The sequence below is a fragment of the Leptinotarsa decemlineata genome, unplaced genomic scaffold, assembly GCF_025532065.1.
Source record: "Leptinotarsa decemlineata unplaced genomic scaffold, Ldec_3_MD MMD2_tig00000576_RagTag_RagTag, whole genome shotgun sequence".
In the NCBI taxonomy this organism is placed as follows: domain Eukaryota; kingdom Metazoa; phylum Arthropoda; class Insecta; order Coleoptera; family Chrysomelidae; genus Leptinotarsa; species Leptinotarsa decemlineata.
The window spans coordinates 845,557-873,554 of record NW_027412551.1 but is presented as its reverse complement, the minus strand read 5'-3'; the positions used below and the strand labels follow the sequence as shown (position 1 = coordinate 873,554).

General features: G+C 35.7%; 1 protein-coding gene and 1 pseudogene across 2 annotated transcripts; one reads left to right on the top strand and one right to left on the bottom strand.

The window, feature by feature from the left end:
- Window positions 1-561: 561 nt before the first annotated feature.
- On the bottom strand, window positions 562-27,998 carry LOC111505146 (testicular acid phosphatase homolog). 2 transcript variants are annotated; one of them, XM_074174267.1, is made up of 5 exons: window positions 27,485-27,998; window positions 25,639-25,737; window positions 1,308-1,365; window positions 1,105-1,242; window positions 562-667 (listed from the first exon to the last, which is right to left on the bottom strand). In XM_074174267.1, exons 1-4 carry the CDS (start codon window positions 27,587-27,589, stop codon window positions 1,136-1,138), a joined length of 369 nt encoding a protein of 122 aa, XP_074030368.1. In that variant the 5' UTR covers window positions 27,590-27,998; the 3' UTR covers window positions 562-667; window positions 1,105-1,135. The 2 variants fall into 2 exon arrangements, with proteins under 2 accessions (XP_074030368.1, XP_023015681.2); XM_023159913.2 differs by lacking the exons at window positions 562-667; window positions 1,105-1,242; window positions 1,308-1,365 and adding an exon at window positions 15,320-16,965 and having other exon boundaries at window positions 27,485-27,924.
- Window positions 25,880-26,919, top strand: LOC111505147 (small ribosomal subunit protein uS5 pseudogene; annotated as a pseudogene).

The following is a 27,998-nucleotide window of genomic DNA, read 5'->3' as shown; positions in this document are numbered from 1 at the left end:
ATATTATACTAATCTGAGTACCAGCATCTCGTTGGTGGTAATGGAGTTTCAGATCAGTTCTACTGAAAATTACTTTTCTCTTCTCTAAAACTTCAATATGTTTTTAAAGTTTGTAGATAAAAAGCATTAAGTATAGTTTTAGTATATTGAGAAAAGTACTTTTCGACAGAATCAGAACTATTGAGTCAGTGATTGAATTTACATGAATCTCCAATCAAAATAGATCAAGTTATTGAATAATTGTGAGAATATATTATAGTTTGTTCAACAACCCGATTTCTCAATACATGAAACACACTTTGTATCATTTTCTCAACTGGACTATTGATCTACTTACGTATCACGATTTTTTAATCGGCTGCTGATGGGAGTCTTGCGGATAATATTTCATATTCAATACTGATTATGTAAATGATATGGAAAATTGTTCAACGTGAGAATGAGCAAAATATAAATTAAAATCAAGAAATTTCAGTAACAAATTTATTCAAACAATTGATAAATTATAATAGACTTCTACAAATATTCAAATAAAAATATAAATTTTTCACAAATGTTTGATCCTAATCTAAAACATTAACATATTTTATCATTTATTATTATTTTTGGTGATATCTACTAAAAATCAATTAGAGTTGATTTCGAAACCTTTCACTGAAGTAATGTTCTAAAATGAAAGAGAACAGAGATTAGTGATTGTCTACATTTTCGCAATGATACTATTCGATCAATTTCTACTAACTAGCTTGGATATTATCTCATAGAAATATAATTTTTTTTTGTACAAATCCAATTTAACAAACGAAGATACCCTTATTTTTTGATAATAGGAAAAAAACAATGACATACTTCATCACAGAAAAATTTGATTAGAAATATGACTGTGACAAAATTTACCTAGCTCTACAATCATAACTTTCAGGCCTTCAAATCTACTAAATTTGAGAAGTCTAGCATTTAATTACTTAGGTACAAACCTGAATAATAATGTAATAAGTATCTACAGCAAATCACAAAAATATATAGTTATTTGAGAAAACTGAATATGTTTTTAATTGTAATGGTATACATAATTATTATTAAAGTTATGAATGAAAGACTTACCCCTGTTATATATGATTCTCAATTTATTCCATCAATTGCTTCCTTGATTGAATATTTTTCGTTTGCCAATTGGGGGAGTAATTTCTTTCATTTCTTCATCAGTGAGCCTTTCAGCTATGTCCAAGGTTACATCATTTTCTGTTTGAAAAATATATGTTTTGAATATATTAGTAGGAGATAAAATAATATATGTTTTTTTTTACCTTTAAAAATGCCAATCAGGTCATTTAATCCCAAGTTTATTAAGAAATTCCTCCATGTCTAAAAATAAAAGAGATTATATTGCATGTTTTGAGTTCGTGCAGTTTTGTTGGACGTAATCATTTTTGTAAATATGTTACAAATAACTTCTCTTTTTCGGTGTCACTGATTTCAATTAAGTAATACAAGAGAAAACTGTGATTATTTCACAATGTTCTTTGAAAAAAAAATCTTAAAAAGAGGTTCCTTCACGGATTCAGTATATACTATCATGATGAAAATGAAATCATTGTTTACGGTACCATTCAATTATGTATGATGTAAGAAATTTACAATTCGAAATAAAGGTACAGCTCTTCACTGACAGTGTTTACCTACACCTATTTCTGTGGCAAACACATTAATTGTATTCACTCTGAAAATGTCCAATTCCCCCGTATCCAAAGATCAAAGGTCAACTAGGTACCCAGTGTATGCATACCCTATCTACCTCTCAATGATAATCATTTCACTCGACTTCTACTTTCTTCAAAACAGAATTGAAAACATGGAAGCTTTCCTTCAATCATTACATTAAACAATAAGAACTTCAAGCCACTTTTACAGATAGCTGTCGAGAAAAATGTATGGGCACGTGCTTGAAAAAAACAATGTCCGTTTATCCAATACATGCTATTCATAATTATTTCAAAATATGGAATGACAGAAAGTATATTAACAACATAACTGTGAAAACACTGAAAAACTTCAATTCACGTATAATCAAAAAGAAACTGTAAACCTCTTCGTCATTTCCTTGAAAAACACAAAACACATTTTTAATTCTTATTCCATTCGTGCTTAGTTTACGGTTCTTGCGAAAACGCAAATGGTGCCGACCGGCACCCTATTCCTTAGAAGTATTTCAACTGTACCATTTCTTTCAAGAATTTAATTTTTCAAACCAACAAATAATGAAAATACTGAAATGAAATTATCCATAGGCTTGAAATTATTACCAAAATTAGTTAAATGTATTGATATGTATTGTTGAAGTGAAAATAAATATTCAGCTGATTCAATTATATATTAGTGTCAAAACAGCACCCCATAGTGTTATACTGAATTGGAAAGTTTTCATTCAACAGACGTACTTTTGATTTAATGAAATTATATTGTTTGACTCAACCGAATTATTTTGAGAACTCTATAGATGTTATTCTTGAAATGATCCACAATTCATTTGACTAAGTAGAACCTCTTGAATTGAAATATTAGAGAAATTAAAATGAGAATTTCATTTTGTCTCTGCAAAATTATCATCTAATCGATACAATACACACGTCGTTTGGAATGAATGATATTTAATCAAAGTGATGAAATAAATTAGACTAAATAAATTTCTTTGGAGTAACAAATCTTTTTTTTCCGTGTGAAATGAAATGAATCCATATATTGTATATTTCATTTGCAAATATTTAAATTCAAAAAATCATCAAATAGGTTGAGCTTTCCATCCACTGAATCGTGTACGAAACAGAGCACATATTCGACACTTCAGAAATTCTGCGTATTTGAAAAAAATCTCTTTGAAATTGGTTTTTTCATCAGTCACATGTCAATCTCTATGAATGATAACCCTCAAAAGTAGAAACTTGTGTGAGCTGAAGATTACCGAAGTCTTACCTTCTAACATGCGATTCCTATCACGAGATGGACAATAGGCAGTAAAAATCAATGGTATGGCCTCGCAGCTCGAACCACCGTTTCACCTGACGGTCGATTGAATGACTGGAACAAACCACTCACGCCAATTCAACCGGCCACCGTCCTACGAGTTAGGAAGAGACATTGATCAATTCTTCAATTATAGTTGTGAGTCAACAGCATCTTTCGATGAAGTTTGTGAAAAGTATAAGTTGGTTTCTATGTTATCAATAACATACATAGACATACCGAACTAATAACTCTACTGACCTTAGTGATGCGATTTGCTAGTACATGCATGAAACAAATTTTTGAGTCAGTGCACCTTCAAAATCCTGTAACAATGCGTTCTGTAATTCCGTAGCACAGATTTTGAGAACGCAACGTCACTGGTCTTGAGCAAGTGCTGCAGAAAAGCACGTACATAAAACAATGCTTCAAAAAGACTCAGTACTCTTGTCGCAACGAATCATATATACTGCAACCCTTTGTGTAACAGAAGATATCAATCAAAGATGATATAAAATGAAGATATACTGTTTCATTCGAAGTAATTATACGTACATACAATATGGTTATCGAACATGCACTAAACTTGGTGGTTTTCAAATTGCGTTTGTGCTGGGAATAAAACAAATTCTCATTTTTGCGAAAAAAGCTATTTGGCTTTCTACTCCGTTATCTTCATGAAAAACTTATCTCTTCCTTTTCAATTTGACTTCTAAGTTGTTGAACTCTCAATACACGGTTAGTTTTTAATAAAAATAAATTCATCAAACGAAAATGTTCTTACGGATAGGAGCGGTTAAATTGACACGTTCATCCAATTTTCCTAATTTGTAAAGGAAAAACGAATTACCCGTTGGGGGTTTGTTTCATTGTGTCTCGTTAATTGGGGAAATTGGGGCTTCAAAATGGGAATTGCATTAATTTATAGAGACATAAAAAACGAGTGAAACAATCGAATGAAATCAATTTATGAAAGGAACAAATGGGGAGTATAATAACTATTCTCAATGTCAGTGGCGTTTCAGTTACTATTGAAACTCAATACTGATGAATCAGCATAACATAACGAGGAAAAATGCATATAATCAATAATTCAATTAAACTATTTATTAATTCAAATAAAGTTATTTGGATCAATTGCATTATTTACTCGACATTATATATGTATTCCTAATACTTATCAGAAATGCCATAATCTTGTTTATTTTGGAAAACATTCCACATTGGTTCTAACTAGAGTGAAAAAACTCACAAGATAGATCTTTTTGACTCACCAAAGATCTCATCAATGGTGCTTGAAACGGTTTCATTTTGGTACTTCAAAGAAACCTTGCTCATAGATAAATTATAATTTGAAATTACTCCAATTCTTATACACCTACCGAATCGAAGTGATTATACATTGAAATGAAGAATATGAGATTATCCACAATACTACCTCATTTGTGGTATATTGCCTACCAATCTACTCAAAATGAATATACTTGGAAATTATTGATTATGTGTGCCAGAATTCAAAATAACAAAAATGAATTTAATGTACCTACCCTCCTCTAATGTTCGGTTGATCTATTTACTCATTTCTCAATAACATTAGGTTTTTTCCATCATGAAATTAGATTTTTGTGTCTTCATTTGAGAAAATAATCTATTTTGTTTTGACTTCAATTTATAGGCAACTACTACTTTTCGCAATTTAATTACCTCCACGTATACCCTTTCGAAAAAAAAAACATGATGCCTATATCCGTGAGTAAATCCAACTCTACACCGATATTTTCGTGCATGGATGGCATTCCTAGAATGATTGAATCTAATTTATATTTATTTAGATAAATATCATGGACATTTTTGAATATATCATGTGAAATTGATACATATGATTTCATATACGAATTTGAATAGTCACCTTATGTTTTGCAATTGAATAAGGACTATACGTATTTTTTCCTTTCATGTTCATTATCAGATATATGCTTTTCATTCAATTGACCATAAAAATTGAATTTTGATGATAGCTCAGTACTATCAAACCTGGTCAAATATTCAATGGAGGTGTATGGGTAAAACGAAATCCATTTTCCAAAAAACGCTTTCATGTCTCATAACACTGCTTATCTGACAAACTCTCCCCCAACTGCTGCAGTGACGAAGCCATGAATCTAAAGCTATCGATGAATCTTTGCTTCAGTATTGGTTTTTCCGATTTACCAAATTTATCTTCTGTGGTACCCATCAATAGATGCTCAGTGGAAGTAATGTAAGTTTTCATTGTTTGGCCAATGACATCCAACCTGTTTTTTTTTCTGATTGATTCGGCCATAACTTGATGAAGATCCATAGTGATTTCAAAAACTACACCTCACGATTTGATCTCCACAAACTTTATTTGAAAAAATGTGATCACACCATGTTTCGCTAGCACAGTAGCTTTCTCAAGTGTATGAATACTTCAAGATATTCTAACATTGATATTCATATACTACAGGTAACCATAATTGAGACTACCTCAAAAAAGTTACCTGAACCTCTACCTAAGGTACCGGGTGAATTATGATTACCTAAAGCATATTACCTCACATCTACATAAATAATAATTCTTTCTCGGATTTTAAGAAAACAAGTTCAATAATGGTGATCTATTCAAATCCAGTTGGTCATTCATTAGAATGTTTAAACTTTTAGGTTTAATAATTTCCATTGCTTCCAAATGATTCAGTTTCGAAACTTTTCGCGCAAAATTTCGAACTATTCGTTAAAGATATGATTTTATTCTAGAAGATGATTTGAATATGTCGAATTTGTTTTCTTATTTACATAGCTCGCATGATGTTCCTGGATTCGATTCACAAATGCTCTGCCCGTTTGACCAATATATACCTTAGGGCACGTTCCATACTTTAATTTATATACTCCTGATTTCTCGAATTTGGATGTCTTGTTTTTATTATTTATACCTTACTTTCCCAATTTTAATATCTCGTTTCCTCAAAAATGAAGCCTCTTTTTCCGTTGGTTGTCCAAAATACGTTGAATTTCTATAATTTTGATTATCTACCTTATCAATAGGAAAAACGTCTCGAATCTCTTTTGCGTAGACTTTCTTGGCAAGTATTTTGTTGATTAATTCGTATTTTAACCCATTGTTAACCGCAATTTGCTTGATGATAATAATTTCTTCATTGAAATTAGCTATTGAAAGAGAAACATTGACTGAGTTGTGAATCATGCTATTGTGAGCTGCTACTTTGTGTTGATAAGGAAGGTTTGTGATAAAATGAAAAATCATGTTTGTTGTTCCTCCTACTAATTGTTAAGTCCAAAAAATTTATTGGGTTGTCTGCTTCTATTTCAATAGTGAATTTAATGTTTTCATGAATTTTGTTAATATCCCTATGAAAAGTATCTAATTGCAATTAGGAAACGAGATATTGCAATTGAGGAAACGATATATTAAAATTGCATACAGAACAAGTAATACGGTGGAAAAGTTAGTTGAAAATAATAAAGACAAGACATCCAAATTTGAGATATCAGGAGTATATAAATTAAAGTGTGGAACGTGCCCTAAGGTATATATTGGTCAAACAGGCAGAACATTCAGGAATCGAATCCAGGAACATCATACGAGCTATGTACATGAGAAAACAAATTCAACATATTCAAATCATCTTCTAGAAGAAAATCATATCTTCAATGAAGAGTTCGAAATTTTGCACATAGAAATTAAGGTTTGAAACTAAATCATTTGGAAGCAATGGAAATTATTAAACTTGAAAATTCAAACATTCTAATGAATAACCCACTGGATTTGAATACATATCACTATTATTGAACTTGTTTTTCTTAAAATCCGAGAAAGAATCATCATTGATGTAGATGTGAGGTAATATGCTTCAGGTAATCATAATTGAACAGGTACCTTAGGTAGAGGTTTAGGTAATTTTTTGGAGGTAGTTTTCAATTATGGTTACCTGTAGTATATAAATATTAATGTAAGAACAACTTGAAGTAAAAATCACTTGAAATAGCTACTGTGCTAGCGAAACATGTTTGTAAAGATCAAATTGTGAGGTGTAGTTTTTGAAATTACTATGGATCTTCATCAAGTAACGGCCAAATCGATCAGAAAATTCAACAAAATTAATTGAAACGAATTTCCAGTATGAATGGTGGTCACTAGAATAACATATTGTAGATTGGTATCCACAGTCGATCACAAAAAAATTATAAATTCGATTAAAAACAGAAATGCGCCTTTTTGTCAAGTACTTTGTTTCAAATTTGTCAGAACGTAGTAAAAATGATTCCTTTCTTTACAATTTTTTTCGATCTTGATATTTTGCACCGTTCAAATGTTAAGACACGTGGGGTATTCACGTCTCCAATGTTTATTAGTGCTCTTGAATCGCAACGCCCAAATTATGAAAGACATTTCTATATTATTTGACAAATAGGATGAAACGGACATCCTCGAATGAACAATGCAATGCGCATTGACGGGTAACATTCAAATCAGCGGAGCACAACAAACGTCCACTATATGGATGCACCTTCCCTGGGGGGCCTTCCAATGAAACAACATGTGCGGGAAAATGTCACACCGGCGACATGTGCATATTTAACACCCCATGTCACTCCGAAGCCATTCCTATATTATCTTAATTGCTACGCATTGCTGTTGTTGCAAATTTGAACACAAGTGTCTCGGTTAAGTGGAGATTTATATGGCATGTCTTTCGTAACTGGCCAATAAAAATAGGGGTTGACCCGGAGCTGATTTAGGGCAAACTGACTGGTGACACACATCGAAGATTTTTCTCCGTATTACACAATATGGAAAGTAAATATAGGGCGTTCCGACGAAAACTCAATCACACTGTAAGTCATAAACGGACGTCTAATCGAAAATTTCAAAGAACACGTCAATTTTTATTTCTAGGGGTACTGATTCTGATATGGAAATCATTGCCGAAACTTCACCCACCTGCAGTCAGAAAGTAACCCCTATTTTCCCTATTTTTTTCAACGGCATGGGGGGTTCAGTGATACATCATTTGAAACGTCTTTTGCGCCTCTATTACCTGTGTGAGTTTTCTCGAAATTGGTTCTTTCGTTACTGATGAATTACATTTAAGAAAAAAACAGAAAATTTGCTGTCGCTCATTTTATTGAGGAAATCAACAACAAATAATATCAGTGTAAACAAAATCAACGGATAATTCATTCAAAATGACCTTCACCTAGTTTCATACAATAATACAGTTTCTCGAAAGCATTCCGTTCATTATTCAAGATGTCCGGAGTCAGCAATCGGCATTCCCGAACAATTATCTGTGGCAGGTCTTCTAGATTTGTAGGCTCAGTAGAGTATACTTTCGACTTCAGGTATCCCCACAGAAAGAAGTCCATCGGTGTGAGATCAGCTGATCTAGCTGGCCACCCTACTGGACCCCTTCTGCCGATCCAACGCATTGGAAAACGTTCGTCCAAAAACTCTCTCACCCGTACATAAATATGTGAGGGTGCACCATCCTGCTGAAATTATTTCATTTTCTACTAAATTGTCATCATTTTCTAAAATATGTGTAATCATCGAATCTACACAGTCCTGTAATAGATTTAAGTTTGTATCTCCACTGAGATTCCATTCAATGAAGAAGGGTCCAACAATATGATTACCAAGAATTCCGGCCCAGACATTCAATTTTTGTAAAGTTTGTGAATGTGTTTCCATTACCAAATGAAGATTCAATCGCTCCAGTAACGACAATTATGTCTATTCACTTCACCATTCAACATGAACGAGCTTTCGTCTGAAAAACATGTATTGTATATTAGGTTTGGGTTATTGGTAAATTTCTCGCTGAACACCTCATGAAACTGAAGTCGAAGATCAGGATCATCTTCGTTTGAATCCTGAACTAGCTTTTTTTTCGAAAGGATGGAATTTGTAAATCCGAAAAACACTAGTATCTGATACACCAAACGCCATAGCTACTTGTCTGATAGATTGTCGATTATCCATTTCTACATGTCCTAAAACTTCAGCTTCAACTCCGTCATTTCTGACAGGACGGGATACTTCATGTTTTCTGTTGTGAACAGAACCTGATTTCCACATAAGAATTAGTCCCCTTAAAATATCTAAAACAAATGTCACTACTATATCTAAATTATACAGTAAACTAAAAGCTCCAATTTCAAATAAACAAAAATCCAATTTAGTATACAAAATTTTTTGTATGGATTGTTCTAAAACATATATAGGACAAACATCCAGACCTCTAAGTAGTCGCATCACTTCCCATAAGAGCGACTTTAGACGGAATGTTAATTCTTGTGCATTAACAGAAGATGTTAATTCGGAGGATCATAAAATGAATTTTGAAAACTCAAATATTTTAGATAGAGAAACCAATACAACTAAAAGAATGTTTTTGGAAATGATACATATTAATAACGAAGAACATTCAATAAATAAACGAACTGATATTGATAGTCTCAGCAAAATTTACACGTACCTACTGTATGATAAAGAAAATAAAAGATCTAGTAATTCGAGTATCATTCAGAATTTTCCCACTGGACATTGTCAGCCAAAAAATTTTTATCAACTGTCATTATTTCATGGTTTTCTATCTGTTTTTGAACCTTTTCATATTTTATTCTCACGTCGAAAGCGTTTCAACGCAATACATCGAAGCCACAAAAAAAATGGTGCAACGCTTGACAGTGCACAAAAGAAGTTGCCGCTATAACCAAACAGAGAAATCGTCAGTTGCAGAACACGCTCGTAGAGGGCAGCCGAAACATTACCTTTGAATGCATGCAGGTTCTTGATAGAACTAGAGGTTACTATCCGAATAACCAGGGGTTAGCAGGATAAAACCAAGGGTTACTCGGATAGTATCCCTGGTTTAAGAATATCAAAAAAATCGAATGTTTGACGTGATCTCTTCTAGTCTATTTTTTTTGATCGTTGTTGGAATATTTTTTTCCATAAAAATCAACATTTTTTCAGTTCTAGTAATAACTACGGTAAAATAATGAAAATACATATAATTTTATTGAAAACTCCTGTTTTGGAAACATTCCTCTTCTAAAATCCTTCAACTTTACCAGAGAATCACAATTACAAAATGAAAGAATAGTATTCAAAGCTGGAGTGAATTTAAAACGTATTTCAGTCAATTCATGAATATCAGATATTTTTCTTCGGGGTCTAACGGATGCTGAAAAAATAGTTTAGCGCTGGTGTGTAGCTGGTGTGTAAATTGTGTTCCGAATATAAATACTGTAATTTTCACCGACGAGAATTTTAAATTAGAATTTCCTTTGAGTTTTTCATTCTTGTTTATTTACTTTCAAACAAAACTCAAAGTTAAAGTAACCGAAAACGAATCGTCTTTCATCAAAACACTTAATTGATGGTTATTAACGAAATTGTGAAGCCAGGACAACAGTTATCAATTTGAATATTGAATGATTACATTGTTTATTGACATGGTGCCCCAGCAACTTTCAAAATGATAAACACTCGAAATAAGTGAGAAGGTTTCGCAAAATTTGAAACTTTCCGCGACTTTCCGCTTGCCAAACCAATAACTTTCCTGCAGTCATCAGCATTCGTATACTATCAAGGAAGTACTATTTGGTGGTCAGTAGCATCAATCAAGGTGTGATGAGTACGTCGTAGTTTGGCAGCAATTTGCCGCACAGTGAATGTGAAAGGCTGATAGCCACGCTGTAGTCCATCAGACATTGAACAACTTGATTTTAGCCTCCATCTTGCGCACCCGGAGTTCAATATTCCGAACCGCAACTTCCTGATGTTCTATGAGAACTTTGACAACTATAGGATTCAGTTATTGAGGCTCTAGTGGCGTGATGTGATAGGATGCCCACCTGCTTCGATTGTCTCCGCTTCGCCGTTGACCCTTGTTCCAAGGTGGTTGATTGAGGGTGCCTACACCTTTTGTTGTACTAATTCAAATATATGATCTATGGAGGGCGAGACTCATAGATTCACGGCCGGTGAAAGTGTACGATTCTTACTTCCAGGTATGCCTGAGATGCTAATCCGTTTTGTAGTTAGTTTCTCAGGTAAGTCATGCCGCAACTCACCAAAGGACTGAAATGTTGGACACTATCCCTGTATTCCTATCAAAATTAAACTATTTCGCTTTGAAGGTTTTGATGGTCAGACCCTGTCTCCAAAGCTTCGATTCATTTGGAGGGCTTGTCAGCATCATCCATTGACCAATCACTACACCAATGACATTTCTCGCGTGATATCTTTGCCTCAGTGCGGCGAACCGACATGATTCAGTGATGAATTTATCAATCCGCATTATTATCATGATTATTTTCGCCAAAGGAAATGGTGATCGCACTTTGTCTCCAACTAATCATCACTTCCCACACCCTGGGGTAAGTGATCATTGGGTCCAAGAATCATGTGTTCTAAGCAGATGCAATAAGCCAAGAATGACAGCCTTCATGCGGCAAGCCGGCATGATCTTGATATTGGAGAGTGGAGAGGGCATAATTTCACAAATCACTTCAATAAACAGAACAAACGTTCCAAGAGAATTATTATGATTATTATTATAATCACTATTATTTCTCACGAAGGTTGAGCTAATCGGAGATTGTCCTCGAAGCCCCGATACATTTGGGAGAGCACGCCAGCATTATCAACCAATGAACACTCTCCATACCGTGGGGTAAGTGATCACTGGGTACAGGAATCATGTGCACTGAGTAGATGAAATGAGCCGAGAATAATAGCATTCTGCATTTGATCTGCCAAGATTCCTGCTACCGTTATTGACAGAAGAGAACGTTGTGATGAAGTATTAAGATGTGAATGTTGAAATAATAAAATTTTGATTCAAAAGGCTCATTGGTTTCCTTCATATTATCCTGGTATAGTCATCAGATATATAGAAATTTCAACTGTGCGGAAGATAAAATTAGTAGAAGTACTGCTGAATTTGAAATATTTGTTACTTTATCATTGTTAGCTGGATGATGATCATTTAGCTTGCAGTAGAAACGTCAATGAAGCTGTTTGCCATTCAACTCAAGACTATTCAAAGAAAAATTGAGGTATTCTTGAATTCATCAAGTCACATTCATAAACGACGGCAACGCAACTATACAAAAATGTCAAGGAGTCTGTTATAAATAGAATAATCAACTCTTCTCTCATTATTACCCAATATATACTACCATTTCCCCCAATAAACTAGCCCAATTATCCTAATGCCCGTGTTTTATCTATTAGGAAATTACAGCTATACGACATTCTAGAAAAGTAATGACGCAGAAAAAAGGGACTTTCTCTCTGAGTTATGGCGACATGTAGAAATTAAACCCAGTTACTTGACGTCACTAATGGACAATGGCTATCTGACGCGACAAGGCATGGCCTGTTAGTTGTTTCCGGATAAATTATAAGCCACGATCCTGAAAAATGGGTAACAGTTAGTACTTTATATCCCAACGGTTTAAAAAAATAAGAACTGAGCCACTTCATTTTGCATTCTTTAGTGTGAAATATCAGAAATCGAATCAGTGTAATGACTGATACATACGTCAAAAAAATACATTTTCAAATGAAAGCTCAGAACATCTCTCAGGTTTTCTGTATACTAGGATTTGGTGAATATCTAATGAATAACAACAGCTTTCCTGACTGATAGAACGACGTGTATTGGATTACTTCCGACAAATATTTATGCAGGTTTCCACAAAGAGAAAATTTGTGCAGGTGATTGTAGTTTGTTCAGAATCAGGACATACTTTTATCCGAGTGAATTTTATCAAAAATCATTAAAGAAGTGGGACTATATGCTTCTTTATAGGTACGAAGCCAAGGTGAAAGTTACTTAGATTCTGTCTGTCTCACTTATGACTTTTTTTTCCGTGTTAGGAATCACACGTTAAAAGGTAAGACCTTATTAGTCCTTAGCTCGCACAAATTTCTCAACTTCTGAGAGTTGTCGTTCGTATGGGGGCAACAGCTGATTGACGGAAAAACAGATTTTTTAAACATGCATGCAAATGTACAGAGTACTCAAAGAATGGATACTATAGTTATTCACCATTGAAATAAAATTTCGTTTCATTAAAATGATTCTTCTGGTAATTTTTAAAAAGTGCCCAGAGAACATCTCCTTGTTACACTCTCTACTATTTTTCACATAAAAGTCGTACCTATATATCAATAGTTGTCCAAATATGTTGTTTATCCACCTACACCTTTTTTTCCATTGATCCCTATAGGGATCTATCCTGATCACCAATCTCCTGATTGCAAACCAAATCCAATGAAGGGAAACGATTCAAATCTATTTGATCATTGAGCACTGATCCCGAATTCCTGATTCTATTGATTTCTAAGCATTCTAAATGGTAGAGTTTCAAACCTTGCACTTTCAAATGCAATAATTCATAATAGTGATTGAACTCGTGCCCTTCTGTCAAAATAGTTCCGCAAATGTTGAGTTGGTATCTTCATTGAAAAAGCTACTTGTATGAAGTTTTATTCTTTGGGAGAAAGTTCTTTCAGTTTAACCAATATAAAATTAAGAACAAGAACCACAAATCAACTGAAATATTTACAATCTTTTCGACACTACAGTTTTTGTTAACTCGCGATGGGAAATCTCGCTTTCGAAACTGTTTCGCATTAAACCTTACTCAAAAAATTGTGCAATTATGGTATTGGAGGTCATGCTTTGTAACTGAAACAGAATTATTCAAAATAACTAATACAAACTGCTGAAACTGGTAGAAAGCTCAGTGCAACATCTAATAGCAATGTGGGTATACAGCAGGGAACGGTACTTGGCCCGATCTTTTTTATTGCTCACATGAACGCAATGACGCACACTATTGCATTTCACTGTCATATAGTGTGTTATGTTGATGATACGACCATGATCTTCACTGGTGAAAATTGGAATGAAGTATATGATACTTCTCAAATCTTTTGGGAAAGAAAGTTTTTGGCTTTCTACTACTTTTTTTGTATCAGATGGAGTAGTAGAAAGCCAAAAACTTTCTTTCCCAAAAATTTAATCACTTCTAAAAATATAACCCCTTCAATTCACTTCTCAAATCATTGTAAGAAAAATTCTTCCCTGGCTGCATAATAATTTATTGAGTCTGGATATAGAAACGAAATTCATGACTTTCTCACTTAATTCAGATTATCTGCTGCACATTAGTGGACTTCATTTGCAGAAAATTACCTGCACAAAAAGTTTTGATTGTAAAAAATAATGACCATTGAATATTCGGGTTCTGTTATTGATAAACAAATGATCACATATGGAAAAAAATAATGAATAATCAAATTTTCTACATTAAATAACAGTTTCTATACCATTTGTATCTATTCCTCTACAAACATATACTCAGATCAAACTACCTCTTTTTATTTCCTCTATGAGTTTAACATTTTTCTAAATGATAATATAACCATAGATAATATCTTAGTAGTCATATTGTTTCTATTCTATGAAATGTAAATACACGTACAAAACTCTCATCCCTAGGAGAAACTTTCTCATTGAAAACTAATTTTGATTTACTTTGAAAGTGCTTTCTGATAAAGTTTTAGTGGATTTTCATCTAGTATCGGTCAGTTCCGATTCACAGTGAAGATGGTCCCAATCAGTCTTGATGATTTAGGTAAATATCCCAGACTCAAACTCTGAGAACTGGAGTAAGTGAAAGCTTTACAACAATTTTTCATCATCCCTAAAATGACTCTCGAAACAAAAACTTGAATGAACATTTTGGCCCGGTTTTATAATATTCTCAGAACCTAACCTAAAAATTTGAATTCAGTTGTTTTAGTAAATAGTGCTATAGAACTTTTATTCTATTCGACCGACTTCGTAACTTCTAAAGTTCAGGAAGAATAATGAAGAAAAATGTATGCAGTCATATTCACCATGAATAATATTCAGCTTTAAAAATCATATTGAGATACGAAGCAGATGAAGTAACCCTCCAGGTCATGAGGGGTTATGGGGTTCCGATGTTTCAAGCAAAAACTGAAGTAATTTTTTTCAATCACTATTTTTATTTCACAGAATAATATATGTTATGCAACAATTGATAACTCGTGTGACTTCGAGTGAGTGAAGATGGTTCTCATTTTTAACATTAGTTGTTTGATGTTTGTGTGTTTTGATTCACAACAAATATTTGTTCAAATGTATCACGTAGTCAATAAAGTAATCTATTCTATTCGTGGTTGACCAGAAAGCAAACTATATAACACAATAAAACTTCAGACTATTTCTCATGAAATCTTTATTACAGTCAGTATGAAAATCTACAATTGAACATGTATGCTGATTCAAAATGAGAAGAACATCAACATAAAGCAGCACTGTTTCAACCTGTCATAATTCTCATTAGTGATTCTAGGCTCAACCACAGAATGTATTGCTGGATAGGCCTGAATATAAGTTAGTATAACCATCCCGTTCGAGGTTGCCATCTATGGGATCCTCAGGAAACTCCAGCCTCACTTTTTAAGGCAACGGCGGTCTTTTGCAAATCCTGGCTTCTACGAGTACATCGTACGCTGTTTGAAAAATCGTTTCACCAACAGATAGTATTGTGAAGAAAAAAAAATTGAAACTTTCTGTTTTTTACCACTTTTATTGGTAACTAACGTTACTGCATTAAACATTGAATGTATAAGTTCAAAAAGTCCTTATAGGACGAAACTGCAGTAACATTAGTTACAAATAAAAGTGGAAAGAAATATAGAAAATTTCAATTCTCTTCATTACGTAGTGATGGCTACATCCGTCAATTCATAGATAGTATTGTTTCATTTGACAAAGCTTGGTTTTGCAACTGATCACCGTAGGGTTGAATGAGCAGTTGAGTTCCCATAGATGGCATTTTCGTAAGCTCAGATGACCACGCTAACTTATACGAATATATGATCATTGAATCGGAATGAATAAGTTCAATTCTCTTAAAGAGATTGTAGTCAACAAATGTTCTAATTTAATCGCTGTCATCATTCCCGCACTCTTTCAGCCATTGGGCGGAATCAACGGTGATTGGTTGAAGGATACTCTTAAACCTAACATACTCACAATCAAAAGAACATTGATCGACTACTATTGGCACCAGGTTATCTGAATCATCTCTTTTATAAAAAATATTCACATAATGGTTTCCTGCCTGGTTCTTTCGAATTTCCCAAATCAAAGTGGAACAAAATTCAGAGGGGAAATAACCGTAAGCTCCGTATGCATTCAAAATTGATGCTATCGTCCCATCATGTCCAGAAATCATCAAAAACTTTGCTGAGATTCCTTCGATAACTCCGTCGAAATGGCTGTTCAAGTAATTGTTGAATGGTCCAACTTGCAATCTCTGCAAATCCTTGGTGACTGTTGCCCTTGCCAAAGATAATCCTGCAAGATAAGCGAGTTCGGTTCCATTGATTTCATTTGCCCAGTCTGGTAAGTATGAAGGATTGAGGGTTCCGTATATGTGAAACGTAATATAAATATGGAGCAGTTGTGATAAATCTACACTACCCCATCCAGTTTTATCAGATACCAAGTCGAAAAGATTTTTGTATGCCACACTCAGTTGTTTGTAAAAATCGGAATTGATTGCTTCTGTATATAGTTGTTCAAATTTTTTGCAATATCTGTACATGGATATTACCTCATCAATATATTCGGGTACGGTATGAATGGGTATAGGATCCCAAGGAAGGCCATTTTTCCATTCATGTGACGGATTATTAATAAAGTATAATCCTGCTAAATTCGATCCAGCAGACATGAGGGTTCTGTCTACATCGGTGGAACGAACCAGAAGTTCACTTGCATTATATTTTTCTGAGAGGAAGGACGAGTAGCGGTTTCTTAACCATCTTCCAAGATTGAACTGGCCTAGTTTTCCTTCCTGTAATGAAATAGGTAGCCAGTTGGATGAATAATGAAGACATGAATATAGATAATAATAATTCATATACAGCTAATGACCGAATGTCTGGAGTCTACGAATCCCACAAAGAATAATTGTTGTGAATAGCAAATGGATTTGTTGTGAAATTATGCAATTTTTCCAATTAGAGAGATACAATTGTGTAAGAAAATGAAATCTCGGAATATTTGTGTCTCCCAACTACCTACACCGTAGGTTCTGGTAAATGCCAATCGGAAAACTACTACTCCCCTGGCTGGATATTGAATTATATCCGTTAAGACATTCAGGCAAGATATTTCGTGATACCCCGATTTTTGGTTCGAATAAATCAGTTACAGATTTATTATTCAACAAAAACTTGAGAACTACCTATATCCAATATTCCTCTGAAATCTGAAGTGTTGAATATCAAACTGACAGATAAAAAATGAATTGAAATTCAGTAGGTGGAGTAAAAATTCAGTGTCATGGGAAAATCGAGTCTCGAAACTAGCTGAAATCATTCAGACACCAAGATAATACGGAATTGAAACAGAAATATAGTTAGAAAAAACTCTTTTACATTACTGAACTCCTATAATTGCAGCTAGAAAGTAGGGAGTAAAGAGAAAAGCAGATGATGCTGAAGATGAAAAAGCTTTTGGTGGATGTGTTGTTAAAAAAAAAAAGCAAATGTAAGAAGAAACTGATGTGATGTGAATATTTTGAAAGTTTTGTTGTATAATGAATATTTATGAATGTATACATTTTTATATATACATTTTACATTCGTTGGTGTATGTATTTTTTTATTTTATTTGGTAGATATTTGACTTGTCCCATTCCCCCAAGTCTCTGGAAAACACTGCAGACTCATGGACTTATTGTGCTAATGTGTGCTGTTACAGCTCATTAGCTGTCATTAGATGTGACTTGAGTCACCTTAAGTCACATCTAACTAGAAATGATATGACCGAAACCACAAAGTGCTGCTGGTTTCTGTTGATGACTTCGTGCAACTGTGTTGTTTTGCAACTAAATGTTGCCCAAACTTTCACTTGGTTATAACATACTGATGAGAGATACTCAGCCAGAAACACGTGTCAATAGGTGTCTGTGTGTTGTCATATTTCCTGAGTGCAAATATAAAAACCGCTCAATTCTGGCTCATTAGCTGTCATCAGTATGGTATAGACAAAGGCAAGGTTAGGCAACAGTTGGTTGCAAAACAACACAAATGCACGAAGTATTCAACAGATGCCAGCTGCACTTTGTGGTATACGGGTCTGCGGTTGGCATATTTTCTGTGTGGTTTGATTGTAAAATCTACTATTATCATCGAGGTGGAGCAATTAAGTATGAATTGTTATTATATCATATTCCATTAAACAATACAGTTCTGAAGAAGAGCCAATAAACTCTGGAAAGGTTGAACAAAAAAAAAGAGGTATCATTTTTATTTTCTCATACTGCAATACCTGCTCCAATTTTACGCTGTTTCTTCACTTAGCCAGTCGAGCACTCTATATATAATGTTTCACAATGAAGATATGACGTTACCGATGATTTTGTTTCTGAATCGAAACAAAAGTATTTGATACAATATTTTTAGGGCATACAAAAATTTATACATGACTGTCCATGTATACGTGTGATTAAATAATATAACTTCATTCAAAAAATTAACCATATTTCATTCACTTTATTAGTGTTTTCATTTTACATGCTGAAATGTTCAATGATTTCGTTCAAAACTCATTCTTGATTGAATATCTGTATCTGTAGAGTAGGGGGGGTGAGTGTAGGCCCACAGCACTTAGGCCATATGTGACCAATTGTACATCCTCCCGAGGAGTTGTCCTCCTAGGTCATCCTCCATCCTGTCCTTTCCAGGAAGGTGGACAGGTCACTGGGAGACATCTGCAGGTGTAGGTGTAGGCCAAGACTCGCCGAACACAAACTCTCTTATTGACGATAACTCCGCACACGACATGCCTGACAGTCTGATCTTCCTGTTCACATATCCTTCATAGAAATGTGTCCACTAGCCCCAGACTATGGAGGTGTTTCCTGAGTTGACAGTGACCAGTCAGAAATCCTACTGTTAAGCGTAGATTTTTCCTGGTCATCGCCAAATATTTCTTCGGCGCCAGATTCCCAGGGTCGCCCAGGGTGATCCTGGTAAGATTGCATCCTTTGATTCTATCCTATCTCTCTAGGGATTGAGCATGATTGTAACATTTGACTAGTTTCGCAATTGTCAAAGTCATCAGGCGGTAGATGCCACTGGGTCCTAAGATTCTTATTCCAGCCGCTTCCTTGGCTGAAGAGCCGGCAATGCGATCACCTTCACTCCTGTCGTGCTCTTCAACCCACCTTAGGATAATATTATCATCTACCGAGGCTTTGGCTAAATCTTGATGGAACTCTAGTACTAGCCCTGAGATAACACGTTGTCTGTTCAAGGCTAGTAGGGCTTGTCTGCTGTCAGTGCAGATTGTTATGTTTTTTCCAGAAAATCCTTTCCTGGTTATTTCTTTTGTGGCGATTGAGATACCAGCCAGTTCTATTTGGACCACGCTGGTATTTCTTTCCATTCCCCATGTAATCCTTAGACTTAGTGATCTGGAGTACACTTCACATCCTGAGCCTTCTTTGGTTTTTAAGCCGTCTGTATATGCTACAAATGCGTATTGCATTTGTAGCATCTGACTCTGTGTTCTGTTTTATCTGTATTTTGTAGGGTTTATAAAACACAAACCGGGGATCAATTGCATCACTGGTTGCCTGCAGCAGAGGTTGCGTAGTAAACGCTTCTTGCCATAGATAGGCTCAGCTTCAATTGAGTCATTCCTACTTTGAGGTTTACACCTGCCGTGCGCAATCGTACCAAGGCCATTAACGCAACCTCCTCAACGTACAGGTCCAGAGGGGTCAGACCCGTAATTAATTCCACTGCCGCAATTGATGTTTTTTCTCATGGCGTTAGCATTCTATAATCGTCCTTGCAATATAAATTTGTGTGAGAGATATAACATCTATATTATTTAACTGATTTCTAATTTATCACGTTATTAAATAATATGTTCGGCGAGATACCTGCTACCTTCCTATCAGATAAACCCAATCTTTCTCACTTTCAGCAACTTCACTGAAGTGACTATTGAAATATTGAATCAAGTTATCTTAGGTCACAATGCTGTGATTATTCCAACCCATGATAATATAGATAAGATGAAAATATATCAACTGAAGTTTATTTGTCAACTTCAATTCTAAAAATATGAGTCGGGCGCACTACCACCGCGGCCAATGCCACAACGAACAGGTACACGAACAGGAGCAAGTAATACAATCGAAAACGATATGAATAGAGCGCTCAGTACGGAAATGGTAATTATTGCGTTAGATACAACAGGAACAAGAACCAGCTCGGGTATTGCGACCGTTACCACACCGCCTTCGAAAATGTCTACCGCAGCAGTAGACGAAACGTCAATCATAAAAACCAGCAGACCACAGCCAAAATACCCGGAGAACACCCTCTATACAATAAATATCTTCTTTCGAACAACCATAAAATTGACAGGAATAAAACTGACAGCCATGAAATCAAAAACTATATGTCATCGACGAAATTGATTCAATGTGCCTTTTTCCTGAGAATAGTACAGCGAACGTGTCACGAGAGGGAGCACTAGTAGTAGGGACAAACATAAACTATTCACATGTAAAACAGTGTTATTTACGTAATATTAATTTATCATTTGAAAATATAAATCGGATATAAAAATTATTTTGTGCTAGTATAATGTCAACAGAGCATTGCTGTTTTGCGAATTGTACTTCGGATAATCGATATTGAAAAGAAAACGTGTTTTTATAGCATTTATAAAACCTCATATTGATGAGGTTAGATGTAATAAATGGATACATGCTTCGAGAAGAGAGGATTTAACAGTGCAAAAAATAAATAAATATTCATATGTATGCTCTAAACATGAAATGAATATTAAATTTTTCATAGTTAATTACCAATGATTAGAATGAGATATAACCTCAATCGTTTATTGAATTATATCCATTTATTATATTTAATTAAATTTATTCCATCACCATCTATATTTGATTCATATTTCACTCGAAAAGAAATTTGAAATTCATAATTATTTTAAATTTCTTTCATTACAGTTTGAATCTACAGCTACTCTTTTACTAGATTCTGTCTACTAACCTGTCTATTAATTCACTTATTTTCCAGTTACTTTTAAATTACGGCATGCAAGCCAACGTTTCAATGTTTATTATCCTTTACAGCTGCAAATATTAGTTTTGCTCCAGGAACATATCGATCTACTAGCGCTGCTAGTGAGTGATTTTCCGTACTTCAGGAAAAAGGTTCATTTGAGATTTGATATTTTGTTCTGATGCATTGGTCTCGTAGAGCTTGGTATATTTCAGAAAAGGAGTTTTTCAAACTCAAACTTTTTTGATTCTGTGCAGTACCATTCAATCAAGCAGCAATTGATTAAACAGCAGCAGCTATGATTTTTCCAAAGGTAAACCTTTTTTTTTGAACAGCAATCAGTTGAATCAAATCATCAAACTGAAATTTCAGATAGAAAAAGAGAGTAATGAGGAGATCAGTGATAACAAAAAATATAACTGATTTCTCATCACCAGACGAAGACGACTGAGGATACTTACGATCGAAACGAGTGTAGAAACTCGGTTTTCCATTTTCTTTTTCCATAGTTATCTTTCTTCATTATTAGTTGTATACTACTTCAGTGGGGACTGGACACTCTTATGCCACACCTGGTTGGAATATTCAGAGCCTCTCTAGCTCTGAGGTATATTCCCAGTAAGTGGAGAGAAGTAAGAGTAGTATTTATACCCAAACCAGGTAGGATGGACTACACCCTACCAAAAGCATTCCGACCAATTAGTCTCACATCGTTTTTTTTAAAAACCATGGAGAGGCTATGTGAGCGGTATATAAGAGATGAAGTACTTGTTAACAACCCACTTCATCCAAATCAGCATGCATATACCCCGGGAAGGTCTACTGATTCGGCCCTTCACCATGTGTTTGGCAGAATCGAGAGATCATTGGATAACAAAGAATCCACCCTAGGTATATTCATAGATATTGAGGGAGCGTTTGATAAAACAACCTTTCCAACAATTACCCAGCAACTACACTCCATGAATGTACCCCTGGTAGTAGGAGAATGGATACTCCAGATGATCTCTAGCAGAGCAATAAGTATCAATGTAGAAGACATCACAGTAAAAGGACTGGTCATGAGGGGGTGTCCACAGGGAGAGGTCTTATCACCCCTTCTCTGGAACATAGTTCTGGATACCCTAATTGATCACCTTAACAAAAATGGATTCTACACAATTGCATACGCAGATGACATAGTTATCTTGCAGACCGGCAAATTTGTAAACACACTGTGCGATAGAGCGCAGGATGGGCTCAAATTGATAGAAACATGGTGTAGTCGCCTGGATCTACACTGCAATAATAAGACCTATGTTAACGTTTGGAGCTATTGCATGAGGACTGAAAGTTCTACAAGCAACGGCCATCCAAAAATTATATCAAATACAGCGACTGGCTTGTTTAAACATCACAGGAGCCATGAGAACAACACCAACCGCGGCAATGGAATTAATCACGGGTCTGACCCCTCTGGACCTGTACGTTAAGGAGGTTGCGTTAATGGCCATGGTACGATTGCACACGGCTGGTGTGAACCTAGAAGTAGGAATGGGTCGATAGAGGTTGGGCCTATGGCGGGAAGCGCTTACTGCGCAACTTCTGCTGCAGGCAACAAGTGATGCAATTGAACCCAGGTTTGTGTTTAATAAACCCTACAAAATACAAATTGAGCAGAACACAGAGTCAGATGCTACAAATGCAATACGGATTTATACAGATGGCTCAAAAACCAAAGAAGGCTCAGGATGTGGAGTGTACTCCAGATCACTAAGCCTAATAGGATTAAGTGGGGAATGGGAAGAAATACCAGCGTGGTCCAAACAGAACTGGCTGGTATCTCAATCGCCACAAAAGAAATAACCAAGAAAAGAATTTCTGGCAAAAACATAACAATCTACACTGATAGCAGACAAGCACTATTAGCCTTGAACAGACACCGTGTTACTTCAGGGCTAGCACTAGAGTGCCACCAAGAATTAGCCAAAGCCTCGGTAGATAAAAAACATTATCCTGAAGGGGTTAAAGGGCACGACAGGAGTGAAGGTAATCGTATTGCCGACTCTTCAGCCAAGAAAGCGGCTGGACTAAGAATTTTAGGACCCAGTGGCACCCACGGCCTGATGACTTCGACAATTGCGGTACTAGTCAAAAGTTACACCCATGATCAATCTTTAAAGAGATGGGATGAAATCAAAGGATGTAATCTTGCCAGGATCACCTTGGGCGATCCTGGGAAGCTGGCGCCGAAGAAATATCTGGCGATGACCAGGAAAAATCTACGCCTTACAGTAGGATTTCTGACTGGCCACTGTCAGCTAAGGAAACACCTACATAATATAGGGCTAGTGGACACACCTTTATGCAGGATGTGTGAACAGGAAGATGAGACTGTCAGGCATGTCCTGTGCGAGTTCCCGGAGTTATCGTCAATAAGAGAGTGTGTTCGGCGAGTCTTGGCCTACACCTGCCGATATAAAGGAGATGTCTCCCAGCGACCTGTCCACCTTCCTGGAAAGGACAGGATGGACGACGACCTAGGAGGACAACTCTTCGGGAGGATGTACAATGGGTCACATGTGGCCCAAGTGCGTGGGCTTACACTCACCCTCCCTACTCTACAGATACAGATAGTTGTATACTAGTGTCATTCCACTCATCCACCCATTTTGATGTTAAAAATAATGATCATATATGATTGAGTGATTGGAAACGTTTCACAAATGTTTTAGAATATAACACAACATTCGAGACTATTCTGAACTGTTTCGCAACATCCTGGAATATTCCTGATTATTTCCTAACATTTCACATCATTCCAGACTGTTCCAGTGTGTTTTAGAGAGTTGTGGAATGCTTCAGTATACACTTGATTGTTCTAGACTGTTCTATCATTTTCTAGAGGGCAAAACTTCAAGAGCAGATTTTCCAGGTAAAAATGGGAACTTTTCACATAAAGTGAGTGGGCATATTTGAAGACTGGCTATAAATCCAATCTTCTAAAGGAATAATTCGTTCAGCCCACTCTCAATTCTCTACACTGTGGGTAACTGGACTGACACCTATCAGAAAAAACTACTCCCCTGGCTAATACCACGAAGGGCGTTGTATTACATCCGACAGGTGTTAGTGCAGGATTCTTCACTGAAGTTATTCCTGCATATGCTGTTGGCGATATAGCTGCCGCAATAGATTTTCAATTATTGGAACACACTTGCAGACCGGTTACGGGCTGTTTGGCCACTCGTCAGTGAAAGGTAGTGTTCTATCATCAACATGAAGTCGATGATTTCACATAATTGAAAATCGAATTCCTTCAGAGTATCAGTCCTTGAACTAAGCTGAAGCGGACAACAAACAACAGGTTTATCATCGCTCCATTTGCCTGTGAACGAAGTTACCAACCGCATATCTGAAATTTGCGCAATTTAAACTTTTCACATATAGTCAATGGGCTTATTTACAGACTGTCTACAAATCGAATCTGAAGGAACAATTCATTCAGGCCAGTCTCAACTCCCTACACTGTAGGTTAATGGACTGACATCGAATGTAATTCATCGTCCTTCGTGGTATTAGCCAAGGAAGTAGTTGTTGGGTGTTAGTCCATTAACCTGCTGTGTAGGAAGTTGAGACTGGCCTGAACGAATTGTTCCTTCAGTTGATTTGGAAAATGGGAATATTGGATGGAGGTTAGAGGGCTACTTCACCCTCGATGGTTCTAAAATGATCTGGGATGTTCAAGGATATTTCCGAACGTTTAGAATGTTTCAGAACATTAGGAATATTCTGAAATATTGTGGAAAACCTCTCGAATCGTCACAATTTTTCAAGAGATTTCTTGAAGACAAAAATTTCAATTCCCTTTATTGATCATTCCCCAACGAACTGGAATGTTCTGGAAATTTTCCGAATGTTCCAGATCAATCACGAATAATACCCAACATTCCTGAATCTTTCAGGATGTTATGAAATATTGGGCAATACTCTTCAACAATTTCGAGTGTTTTAGAATGTTCTAGAACTCTTCAGCTGCGCACTTACACCCTTTATAAATATAGACGCACCCTTTTTAGGTGAAAATCAAAAAGTTTAACATGATCTAGCTGAGGTCACACTTGCAGAGCCGGATTGGATCGCAAGTATTGGATACATAGTATGGTTCAAACTTCTAACTGATCATTTCTTCGGCAGATTTTGTAAAAATCATTTCAATTTCATTATCAACTTTATATCAGTGAAACAAAATTGGTATGAGAAATCAAGTCATGAATAACACTTTCGATAATTAAATTAACCACATTGAATATTCAATATAGAGACTCATGCATCTTTCTCAACTAGAAACTTTCCACAGAATATTTTCCGTTATATAAATTGATTGCAAATATTTTCTCTGATTAGAAGTACGATGAAGCATTCACAAAACGTCCAGTACTCACATCTACAAGTTGTCCCAATCCATTTGGCCAGTATGTCACATCCAGGTATGGGTCATTGGGATATGAGCTTGATGGTCCTCTAGCACCATGTCTGTATAGCTGAAAATTGTTTATCAACAATTGAAACGTGTGAAAGGACTTGATTCAGTTAATTATTTACAATAATTGTTAGTGCATAATCGTTCAGTTCCTCACCACTAGAAGTATCTTGTACTACATATCGAAAAATACAGCAACAAATATGTTTGTCTCGCCTACAAGAGCCTATCGAGAAAAGCATGCCAAACAGAAAGTAATTTGAATGTTATTGTGGTTAGAAATCAATATTTTCATTAAAAAAAGACTATAAACGAATTCACAGCATTCAATACTTGAACTTCAGTCAGTCGATAAAGTAAATGTATCAATCCTGATTCAGTTCTTTAACGAATGTTTGGGATATAAACTGAACAGAACAGCTCCAGTTGGTGATCGTGGCGGTTTCCGTAGTGGATTCGGTAGTAGTGGTAGAGGAGGTGGCCGAGGGGGCCCCAGATGTCGTGGACGTGAACGCGGTAAAGGCTGTGGGCACGGAAAGAAAGACCAGAAGGAATGGGTGCCTGTAACTGAGCTAGGACGGTTAGTAAAAGATGGTTTGATCTTCTCACTGGAGGAGATCCATCTGTTTCCTTTGCCAATCAAAGAGTATGAAATCATCGTTTTCTCCATTGTGTCAGAACTAAATCATGAGGTTTTTGAAGATTATAGCTGTTCAGAAACAGACTCGTGCTGGTCAACGTACTCGTTTCAAGGTTTTCGTTGCTATCGGTGATAGTAAAGGTCGCATCGGTTTGGCAGTGAAATGCAGCAAAGGAATTGCTACTGATTTCCGTGGAGCTATCATCTTAGCCAAGCTTTCTGTCGAACCAGTCTGTAGAGGTTACTGGGGTAACAAAATCGGTCAACCTCACACAGTGCCTTGCAAAGTCACTGGAAAATGCGGGTCTGTAACTGTACATCTCAGTCCAGCTCCCCATGGTATTGATATCGTTTCTGCCCCTCTTCTCAAGAAACTATTGCAGATGGCGAGTATTGAGGACTGCTATACATCAGCCAAAGGCTCCATTGGGACGCTGGGTAATTTTGCCAAGGCAACTTATGCAGCAATTGCCAAGACATATGCATACTTAACGCCAGATTTGTGGAAGGAGATGCCTCTTACCACCCTACCAGGAGTTTGCGGATTACTTCTATAAAAAGCACCGCAATGAATCTGCCGCAATACGTACTGGAACCGCTTGAATCGTGTTTAACGGCAATAAATTCAATGTTTGTATGAAAGCAGCTGTTTCAAGAGGGCTTTTTCTTCCAGATCGTGTCCGAAAATTACTTCTTTGTATGATCTATACATCTTTGTGGAGAGTTAATTTTTGAAATTGGTGGCTTCATTTCTTTCTTTGAGAGATCCCACATTTTTTTAAGATAGAGAAGTAGAAAGCCAAAACCTCTCCTTTATCTCAAAAATTCTTCTCTCCTAAAAATAAACCCCTTTCAATCAAATCATCATTCAATATCGAATGTACTAGAACAGTAGCACTGAGTGGATTGAAAAAAATCAGCTTTCCATTCACTGAACTTTCTGCAAGATGTTATACCAGAAATGCAGGTGGATTGCATATTTCAAATTAAAAAATTGTCAAATTTTCATGTTTGAATCTGATGTATTTTCGAAAATCATGTTTTTCGATTTGGAGCTTTTACAGTCAGGAATCTAGAGTTTTCCTCAATTATTTCATTGTGACTAATATAAAGCTTTTTGTAACAATCATTCATAATCTAGAATTGAATAAAAAATAACAGTACTTACCACAGACACTGCCACTAATTTGTCATTTTCACCTAAACTGGCCCTCTTTAAACTCATAGACGTTATTAAATTCAAGAAAACAAAAACTTTGATCGTATGTTTCATGTTATCTGATAATAACTTATCGAATATTTTGGAAGTATTCAGCGATCACTTATATATCAATGGAATAACAATGAATGGATTGAAATAAATGTGAATGCTATTATTATACTTCGATAACCATGTCCTCGAATTTACAAAGCTAGTTGATCGCGTCAGCCTACCCCGTGCGAAAAGTTTAAAATCGTGTAAAAACTTATCAGTACCACCATGTCACCACTTAAAGACTGCTCAGCTTCATTATAGTTCTTAGACTCTAATTCTGTGTGTATGTTGGAAAACGTGTAAATAGTGGAATATGAGGAAATGAGGTTGTACTAGATCAGCACTTAAAATGGACGGAACATATCAACTTTGTTACAAAAAGGCTCAAAACATTCATACACACTTTTTATGAACTACGTGACACACT

Excerpts from the sequence above, each read along its gene's own strand:
- LOC111505146 (XM_023159913.2), bottom strand. The coding sequence starts at position 27,589 with ATGAAACATACGATCAAAGTTTTTGTTTTCTTGAATTTAATAACGTCT. Across the intron at positions 25,738-27,484 it reads AATTAGTGGCAGTGTCTGTG|CTATACAGACATGGTGCTAG; the intron begins GTAAGTACTGTT and ends AACAATTTTCAG. Across the intron at positions 16,966-25,638 it reads GATTGGGACAACTTGTAGAT|GAAGGAAAACTAGGCCAGTT; the intron begins GTGAGTACTGGA and ends ATTTCATTACAG.